The sequence below is a fragment of the Sinocyclocheilus rhinocerous genome, unplaced genomic scaffold (genome assembly GCF_001515625.1).
Source record: "Sinocyclocheilus rhinocerous isolate Xijiao unplaced genomic scaffold, SAMN03320098_v1.1 scaffold412, whole genome shotgun sequence".
NCBI classification, from domain to species: Eukaryota; Metazoa; Chordata; class Actinopteri; order Cypriniformes; family Cyprinidae; genus Sinocyclocheilus; species Sinocyclocheilus rhinocerous.
This window is the reverse complement of record NW_015642498.1, coordinates 722749-733449: the sequence shown is the minus strand read 5'-3', so window position 1 is coordinate 733449 and position 10701 is coordinate 722749. Positions and strand designations below refer to the sequence as shown.

Sequence of the window (10701 nt, the reverse complement as noted above, 5' to 3'; positions counted from 1 at the left end):
GGGAGTTGAAAGATTTCTTATCCTGTGGCTCCCTCTAGTGGACTGCAGTTGTCCTCTAGAGAGGGCATTTTTGCTCAGCCAATGCAAGTCTATGGGAAATCTTAGATTTTTGATAATTATTTATAGAAAACTTTAAAGGGCTTATATGATGCGATTTCAAGTTTTCCTTTCTCTTTGGAGTGTTACAAGCTGATTGTGCATAGATAAGATCCCTGAAGTTGCAAAGACTAAAGTCTCAAAACCAAAGAGATATTCTTTATCAAAGTTAAGACTCTGCCACGCCCCCCTAAAACGGCTCGTTCTAACACGCCCCCACATATCTACCTCACTATGTGGAAATATTTGCATAATGCGGCCCAAATGTGCACGCAAAGAAAGAAGGCGTGGTTTCAGGAACAGCAGTAGTGTTGATGCAGCCATGTCAGTGCGAAAGACAGATTTCAGCTGTCTTAACCGTGGCTTGTGTACTGCATCATCACTGTGTCTGTCACACGACTCTGTTGCCCTTTCGGCTTGAGCTGATGGTAAAACTAACGACATTATTAACTGTCTTGATATTTACTTTGAAAGCTGAAGCGATTGTGGTAAGGGGCGTTACATTTCTGACGCGTGCTTGTGGTTTTTCGGCCAATCACAATGCACTGGGTCAGCTGGCCAATCAGAGCAGACTGCGCTTGTCAAAGGAGGGGGCTTTGTTGAAAACGACGTTTGAGAGAGAGGCGGGGCATAGAGGACCTACAACAATGTACCGTATTTGAAAAATAATGTGTTTTTTGAACATTAAAGCATGTCAACATATTCTGTTACACCAAATACACAAAATAATGATCTTTAAAATAGCATCATATGACCCCTTTAAAAGGTTAGTTCACCCAGAAGTGAAAATTTTGTCATAATTTACTCACCCTCATTTCGTTCCAAACCTGATTGAGTTTCTTTCTCATGTTGAACATAAAAGAAGATATTTTGAAGAATGCTGGTAATCAAACAGTTGTTGGTCCACATTGACTTCCATAGTATTTTTAAGTATTTTCTTCAAAATATCTTCTTTTGTGTTTTTTATTTTTGTTTATTGTGAACATTCATTTGAGTACAATCATGTAGCATATTTCAAGTTGCATACAATGCTCGATGCAACCATGGAGTATCTTTACAATATGTAGATGCGTACAATTACCTAGTATGTTTTGTAGTATGTCTTCATAAATTTGAAACAATTTAACGAAGATTGAGTAAAATTTATAGATGGGGGGGGGGGGGGGTAACTGTATACATCCAGGATGAGAACATGTGTCCTAATTTAATTCCATCCAGAATAACCTCAAATGACCTTCATGATGTATATAGATATTAAACAAAGTACATGCATATTCGCAAACATGTACATATGCACACACAAGCATATATTATATTACATATGTCTAGGGCTGCCCCCTAATAGTCGACTAACCTTTAGTCGACGAGAAGAGGCTTGGTCGACCAAAATTTTATTAGTCGCAGAAAAAATTTTTGGAAGTGGGGAGGTCACGCAGTCCGTGACAGACAGATCGGTAACGGCTGGATTTTTACAGTACATCCTAATGCTCGCCTATCATTCATCGACCTCAAATATGGCTTATCATCTGAAATATGTAAGTAGTAGCAACTTTACATGGCCGCTTAATCTAATGTTAACCTAGAAAAATGTGCGCTGTTCAAGTGTCTGTGCGGAGTGTGAAAGCTGAACAGTAGCACGCTCACAGCATGACAGATGGAGGTGCCGGTGCAGTCCCTTGCTCTTAAAATACTCCCATTTTGGTCATACAGATAAGAGTAATACATCTTTCGAACCTGTAAAGCCTCTACGTTTATTTGTGTGCACTCACTATAACAACAAAACATTGCGCTTTTGTAAAATAATGTAATCAAACAGGATGCGCTTTCTGCCGTCTCGGCCTCTGTGAACTTGAGCGCAAAACTCAGTGTATACTTGCCTTACAGACATGAAAAATATATCTATAGAGAGTGAAATGTCTTCTTTCAAATGAAACAATTCAAATCTGAAAAAAAAAAATATATATTCTCAGATTATGTAATCCGTATGAAACTTGATTATGTAATCCGTATGAAAGCAGGTGCATCCACTAGCCTACTGTAGAGGTGACGAGTCAGTGTCACCAACTTCATCTCTTAAACAGAAAACACTAGTTTATCAATAGATTATTAAAATGGTAATGCAGTTTAATCTTACTGTTTTTCTCTGACTCATTCATCATCATTACTTCTGCCGGTGCGCTGTGGCAAGCTTTATGCGTGTACTTGAGCGCTTATTTATGTATGTAGGCAATTAAAGGCTCATTATCATGATTTAAATGGTTTATTAATAAGCGTGCGATTAGTCGACTAATGCTTCAAATGAACGACTACTAGTCGACCAGAAAAATCTTTAGTCGAGGGCAGCCCTACATAATTCTATCTATATATTGATCATCTTTTATTTATTTATAACAACAAAATAAGTCCTTCTTTCTGATACATATTCAACCCATTTCCTCAACTTTCACAGAAACGCATCCTTCTTTAAATGAACCAAAAAAAGTGATCTTTTCCATCGTATAAATCTCTATGGTCACATCTATCCAATTATCTAAAGTTGGTCTCTCCTGTTTTAACCAATTACGTGTTAAAACCAAAAGCCATTATTATCTGCTGTTGCTATATCTGGATATACGCAGCCAAAATACAACAATTTTGAGGTATGTCTCTTCTAAAAATATATTCAAGAGCCTCTTGTATTTCTTTCCAGTGTTCTCAAATATGTAGGCATTCCCAAAATATATGATAATGCTTTGCTTCATTACATCCACAGTTTCGCCAAAATTTTTCGGAGAGATATATATGTACTGGTGTTTTAAAATATCCAATAATGTTTTTCTTCAGTTAAGTTTTTCAGCATTACTTTCAATTTAATGAACTAGTTGATTTCCAGTGAAATTTTCATATATTTGACCACTCTTCATCAGTAAAGATTATTCCACATTCTGTCCTCCATTTCACTTTGATATAAGTTGTAGAGTGTGTCTTCATATTTTCCAAACTCTTGTATATCTGAGAAACTATCCTATATCTAATACCTTATGTGTGTGCCTTCTTAAGTAGGTCTATCAATGGATTCAAATTATCTTCGAGTTTTCCTTTTATTTTTTGATCATAATAATTTCGAACCTGTAGGTATCTGCAAAAAAATCCAGATCTTCTAGAAAAAAATCTTTTCCTTTAGTAGTTGAAAATGTAAAATTTCACCTTTCTCAATGATGGTACAAAAAGAAGCAATTCCCTTGTTTGCCCCCAATTTAAATCTGTTATCCAACATGTTTGGGGTCCTAAGCAAACCATTTCAAAATTGTACTGAATTCCAACAAATTAAATTCCAAATTAAATTCCTGTTGCCCAAACATTTAAAGTAAGTTTTGTCCATGGGTCTTCCATCTCTTCAATATATTGTCATAACTTGCTATCTGTTAATATGGCTTGTATAGGAATATTCTTTGAAATACAACTTTCCATATCCTTCCATGGAGCATGATAATGTGGGTCACACCAGTTTACCACTGTCCTAATTTGTGCTGCTATATAATAATCTTTTAGTGGAAATGGGTAAAATTTTTAATGTTCTATTTCTAACATTCGATTGGTATCTTATTATGGGAACAGCCCATAGTGGAATATTCTGTGTATTGCTGTATATGCTGATGATACCCAGCTTTATCTTCCCCTACAGTGTAATAATAAGTAATCACTTCAGCCATTGTTAGACTGCCTAAACGAACTTAAGCTATGGCTTTCTAGCAATTTCTTACACCTGAATGAAAACAAATCAGAAATTATTTTGTTTGTAATAAGTTTGTAAGAATTCAAATAAAGAAAGAAATATTTTTTTTCTATAGTAAGGACATTAAATTGATTGTTTTGAATTGAATTGCATATAAATGCGGATTATTTAACTTGGTTCATTCAAGAATCATAAAAATGTATCACAATTCCCACAAAAATATTAAACAGCACAACGGTTCTGAACATAATAATAATAGTAATGGTAATACAAATAATAAATACAGCCTTGGTGAACCTAAGAAACCTCTTTCAAAAACATTCATTATTCGAAACTTTTGAGCGGTAGTGCATGTGTGAAACAAAACATGGTTATAACTTAGCTTCTTTAATTTCTGTGGTAGTAGTAGTTTTAAAGTAGCATTTAGTATCACTAGTGAGGCCAGAATTTGGACTTTCAGAATAGTTTTGTAATATTGTGTGTGTGTGTTATTCTAGTGAAGGAGTGGCCACTCAGACAAAAAAGGGACCATCTGATTTAAAGACAGCAGCCACAATTTGTTTGGTTTTCATATTAGGGGCAGGGACCACCATTAAAAAAACAGATGTGTTCTAATAACATTGTGACTATTACCAAATACAGGAAAAAAAGCCCAGACTAAAATGAAAAAAGAAAAAAAAAAAGTTTGTGCCTTTGTGATCATAATTACTACCTAAAAAATGGAAATGGTGATTACTGTCATAGGCAGAAAACAAATTGCATTATGCAGTTGTGCTGATGTATATGTATCACTTGATAGTTCACTTGTGCCTTAATCAAAAGCTGAGAATGTGCTTGTAATAATATCATCCCAGACAAATGAAAGTCGCACAGCAGTCTTGATGTGTGATTCTGACAGGCGCCTTCCAGTTATACGTTAGACGGTCCTTGGGCGTGCCGAGGCTGAGGCTGTTATGTGCAGTTTGATTACTATATCTGTTCCTTTTGATAATAATCAGGCAGGACAGTCATAATCCCTTCACAGGAAGGTGCTCAGCATGTGCTTTTGATAATTACATCTCAGCTGCTGCTTGCTGCATTCAGACCACATGCTGATTGTAATGACAACAGAAAAGTTGAAAGGATGTGTTTATCACTGAATATATTTTTTGAATGATGTAGTGCTATTCTGTGCAGTTAGTTACAGCGAACGGGAACTGAAGATCTGAGGTTTAAAAAAGGATGGCAAACCATCATAAAAGTCCATATTAGCATGTACACTACTGTAGACCGTAATTATTAGTGAAGTCATACTGTATGCTAGCTTTGGGTGAAACATTAACTGACAATCTTTGAGAGTTAATGTTTTTAAGGCATTGTATTAAGCATTTTATTTCCATTTTTTTTATTTGAATACCTTTATTTTTGCAGCAAGTGTTGGGTCTATAACAACACAACATATATCAGTATGATTTAGGGCTGCACGATAAATCGCATGCGATTTATCGTGCAGCCCTAGTATGATTTCTGAAGGATCATGTCACACTGAAGACTGGAGTAATGGCTGCTGAAAACTCAGCTTTGCATCACAGGAATAAATTACATTTTAAAATATATTCAAATAGAAAGTAGTGTATTAATATTTCACAATGTTACTGTTTTACTATAACAGTTTTGTGGTGAAATGTAGCCTTTTGAGCTACTTTTGAGATCCTTAACCCCCCCTTAATTGTAAGACAGGGTGTGCAAGTAAACATATTTTGGTCAAGTGTCTTTGTTTGTGGAATTTGTAGTTTAATAGACATGATTGACAGCTTATAAAATGTCTATTGTGTATATATATGACAAAAATGGACTTATTTTAGGACTGCATAGCAAGTTATAATTAGTTTTTATGTGGTGCAGCACCATCTAGTGGTTCAAAGAAACATATCGGCTGCTTTTATACTGGCACTTGATCAATGTCTTTAAACTCACAAATATGTATTCCTATTGTGTTGTATTCCTAAAGTGTTTTTCTTGCACTCCCTCCTAGGGTTACTATGACACCATGGACGCAGGTTTTGTGGATGAGGAGGGCTTCTTGTACATCATGTCTCGGTCCGATGACGTCATCAACGTGGCGGGTCACAGGCTGTCCACCGGTGCCCTCGAAGAGGTGTGAGGAGAGGGGGCATCTCAATCATAACACAAATAATAATAATAATCTCAAGCATCTTTGTTATTGCTTTACCAAAGAAATTGTGTGTGTGTGTTTGTCCTTCAGTCTGTCCTGCTGCACTCTGCCGTGGTGGACTGTGCTGTGGTGGGGCTGGAAGACCCCCTGAAGGGACACGTTCCACTGGCTTTGTGTGTGCTCCGAAATGGTAAGGAATGGAGAAAGGGATATTATTAGTACAAATATATACCTTAGGGGATGTATATTTGTTTATGTGCTTGTTTGTTTGCAGACTGTCAGAAGAGTGAGGATGTGCTGGCTTAATTAATCTGCAAAAATGTCAACAATTCTGTGTTTTTCTGTCAATATGGGGTGCTGTGTGTACATTAATGAGGAAAAAATATTAACTTAAATGATTTTAGCAAATGGCTGCAATATAACAAAGAGTGAAAAATTTAAGGGGGTCTGAATACTTTCCGTACCCACTGTATATTAGTGCCGTCAAACGATTAATTGCATCCAAAATAAAAGTTTTTATTTTCATAATATATGTGTGTGTACACACACATACAGTATATATTTTGAAAATATTCACATGTATTTACATGTATATGTTTATATTCATATAAATATATTTAAAATATAAACATAACATATTTTTCTTAAATATATACATGCATGTGTGTGTGTATATATATACATTATAAATATATACAGTACACACACATATATTATGTAAACAAAAACTTTTATTTTTGGATGCGATTAATCGTTTGACAGCACTAATATATATATATATATATATATACACACACACGATTTATCGTGTGACAGCACTAATATATATATATATATATATACACACACACACACTACCATTCAAAAGTTTGGGATCAGTAAGATTTTTAATGTTTTTAATGGAGTCTCATGCTCATCAAGGCTGTATTTATTTTGATCAAAAATACAGAAAAAAAACTGTAATATTGGAAGACTAGAGAAATGATGCTGAAAATGCAGCTTTGATCACAGGAATAAATTATAATTTAAAGTATATTAAAATAGAAACTGTTATTTTAAATTGCAGTAATGGTTCAGCATCATTACTCCAGTCTTCAGTGTCACATGATCCTTCTGAATCATTCTAATATGCTGATTTGGTTAATAATGGTTCTTATGATCACTAATGTTGAAAAGGTTTTTTTCTGCTTAATATTTTTGTGCAAACTGACACATAATTGTAATATTAATTGCTTATATAAACACAAAAATATTAAGCAGTCCAACTGTTTTCAACATTGATAATAAAAAAAAGTTTCTGCAAATCAGCATTGAACAATATCCGAAGAATCATGTGACACTGAAGAATGGAGTAATGATGCTGAAAATCCATGGCTTTGCATACTGTTGGTGTTTTGATTATATTTTTACATCAAATAAATGCAGCATTGTTGAGCATCTTTAAAAAAAAATCTGAATTATGTTTACTAAAAAAAATACTGAATTGCTGAAATTCTAAGTGAAGTGTTGTAATAAAATGTGGGAATGGGAATGTAGATTTAGACTACCTTTAGGTTTGATTTCTAAACACCATACATGTGAATGAATTAAAGGGATGCCAGTGTCCGTATTTATTTTGTCTAAAGTGCACAAAGAAGAATGCACCTTAGGGGATGTATATTTGTTTATGTGCTTGTTTGTTTGCAGACTGTCAGAAGAGTGCGGATGTGCTGGTGAACGAGATGGTGAAATTGGTGAGGGACACCATTGGACCGGTGGCGGCTTTTAAGAAGGTCGTCTTTGTCAAAGCTCTTCCCAAAACCCGCTCGGGAAAAATTCCACGATCGTCTCTCGCTAACCTAGTGAACCACAAGCCTTATAAGGTATTTTCTGACTTGTTTTTTTTCCTAGTGATAACTGTTAATAAATATTTGTGTTATATGGAATTTGCTGTAAGGACAGCTGCAAATCTTCAGCTTCAGTTCAAAAATCATAGTAAAGCAGAAGTTTGCAATTTGGATGTTTCTGATTTTCAATTCATAGATCAGTCCCACCATAGAAGATCCTGAGGTCTTTAAAGACATTGAGAAGGTGCTTAGAGAAACTGTGAAAGAACCTGGTAAATAATTTACAAACAGATGTGGATGTGCAAGCACACACACACACTCACACTCTCTGTTCTCTCCAAGATGTGAGATTCTGTGAAGATATGCCATAGAGAAACATGGTTCCCATTAGAATGAACCCCTGATTATAACACAATATTTTTTATTAGTAATGTCATTTATGTGCATGAACATGATGATTTCCACATATGTCTTGGACCAAATATGAGCAGTAGTCAACATGTTTAGATAATCAAAAACTTGGATAATTTTGAATAGGTGAATGTTAAAAAAATATGTCCGGTTCATATTGATTTCACCCCCAAGATCAAAAACGAGTGATATATTTTTTGTGTAAAGAAAATAAAATGAAGGCTGTTTTTATATTATATTGTAGCATAATTTGTTTTGAACCCCCAACTGTCAAAGCACCAACAATTGTGTCAGTGTTTAAATGTTTGAATTTGAAAGATTTTATTGACATAGTCACATTTTATAGTTTGACAGCTAAAGGAAAAAAATTTGCTCCATTATCTTAAGTAAAATGTTATTTTCCCTCATTCTGATTGGTTATATATAACCTGGACACGCTGTTGACAGTTTTTGTGAGATTCACCTTGCAGCACAGTAAATTATGACTCCTGTCATGTATTGTAGCACTGGTGTAGCGTTAGCTTGAGGAGATGCATTGTAAAAACATTTGTGACAATGATTGTTCTAAAGCAAACCTATTTGACTGTACTTTTTTATTGACAATGAAAAGTTGTTTGATCACCACATAGTTTTGACCAAAATACAATCAGTAATAAATAAAAAACGGACACAAAATAAAATGATTCTCTGCGCGTGCAAAACAGGGACGTACAAACCGTCGAAGTGTCTGATATAACCGAAAGACGGGAGGTGGAGGGCTGTACAACAGACGTCCCCTGCGTCTCGAACGGAAACATTTTTACACCAAAGTAAGTCTACGTTCACTACGAGCTAAGCCTGTCCTTTAGCGATTTGTTCTAATGCTCTCGAGACGAGGCTAGCCTATTGGCAACGGAGCAAACGGCAACGGGCGCGGCGAGAGATTTGTGTTTTGTACTCCGAGATGAGCGGTCCGCGTCGCGACGAATACTCGCCGTGCTCCGGCGGTGCAATTTTGTGCTACTCACGACGGGAAACAATTGCCGTTTTACGTTCTTTTTAACCAAACAATAAGAAATGCCAGCGTACGCGTGAGAGAATATCCAATTACTCATGTTCTTCAATACGCCTTACCGTGAAGGATCAATTGGCAAACTTTGTTGAAAACCCCCTAAAGTTTTGAAGCATGTGTTTGAACAGATTGATGGATAAAGAAATAAACGGATGTTGAAAAAATTGGTATTAAGGCTCCTGAAAGTATCAGTGCTTTAAGAATTGTTTTTCTGTAGTGTCTTTCAGGAGTGGTAGTTTCTCACAATTCAACACAAGATGACATTCTGATCTTGCATGTAGTAGCTACTCGCTTTTCACGATCCAGTTTATGAATTAACGATGAACAGGTGATATTATTTCAGTTCATGATAAATATTTATCACATAGTAGGCTAATATGTGAAAGGGCAGCGAATGCCATTTCACCAAATCCTACATGTTTGACCTATTTGTTGAGTAGGTGCGTTTCTTTCAGGTTTAGGTCAGACCTGCACCTAGAGCTCCATAGGGGTACGAGCGAGTAACTGGCGTGACGTAGACTCTGACGGGCATGTGTAGCTTTTGGTTGATGGGCTTCCAATCTGCAGAACGCAACAGGCCTCAAAACGCAGGACTGAATGAATAAAAAGTAACAGCATGTCCAAAGTGTCTCTGGGGCATAGGCCAAAAATTAGAACAGCAGCATCGTTTAAAACCATGACGTTAAAGGACGCAATGTGCACAAACTCTGAACATGTGATATTTTTATACAGATGTGTGTATGTATATATATTTATTTATTTATATGTATGTATTTATATATATATAAAACAGCTTTATTTATAGTGATTTACAGTTGAACCTACACATCCCCTGTAGAAGAAATACACAGTACTTAAGCCGAAGGAGCTGCGTGGCGTGAAAGACAGAAAGAGCGAGAGCACGTCGGCACCTGTGGCGGACACCCGGCGCAGAGCAGCCTCGACCCCCGCCTCCTGTCCTCCGCGGGCTTCTGTTGTTCTCTTGGCAGTGTGGAGTTGGGAGGCATGCGGGAAACATGCAGTGTTACCAGCATGCCTCCCAACTCCAATTATGTGGGAGGGATTCACCTTCTCCACAATCGTATATATAATTCCTTTCTTAATGTGTTTTGTATCATGGGGTCACCAGAAACCAGTACAGAACAATGTGCACAACAATGAGACTGTTAGTAAGTGGTTAATATCCAGACACAGAATAGAGGAAGATCCAGCAACACTGGGGAAAGGTGTTAAAGGGAAACATGAATAAAACACTGCTCATCCGTGTACATGAGATACATACTGAGCTCACGATGATGAACGTACTGTGTGGTAAGAGTAGTATTAGTGAAGCAGTCGGTCACATGAGGCCGGATTGGTTGTCGGTAGAGCGGAGGCGGAGGCAGTTGTGAAGGGTTTGGTAATGAGGAGAATCTGTGACTTTGCTCGTAGCTGAGACAGAAAGAGC

The 10701-nt window shown here is 36.4% G+C and overlaps 1 protein-coding gene across 1 annotated transcript in view; it reads left to right on the top strand.

Moving 5' to 3' along the window:
- LOC107755903 (acyl-CoA synthetase short-chain family member 3, mitochondrial-like) overlaps positions 1 to 9012 on the top strand; it is a 48163-nt gene extending 39151 nt beyond the window's left edge. The window contains exons 13-16 of the mRNA XM_016572857.1: positions 5826 to 5948; positions 6057 to 6156; positions 7653 to 7828; positions 7989 to 9012. Of these exons, the coding sequence (XP_016428343.1) occupies positions 5826 to 5948; positions 6057 to 6156; positions 7653 to 7828; positions 7989 to 8072 (483 nt within the window). The 3' untranslated portion in view covers positions 8073 to 9012. The remainder of the gene's footprint in view (positions 1 to 5825; positions 5949 to 6056; positions 6157 to 7652; positions 7829 to 7988) is intronic.
- Positions 9013 to 10701: the final 1689 nt, after the last annotated feature.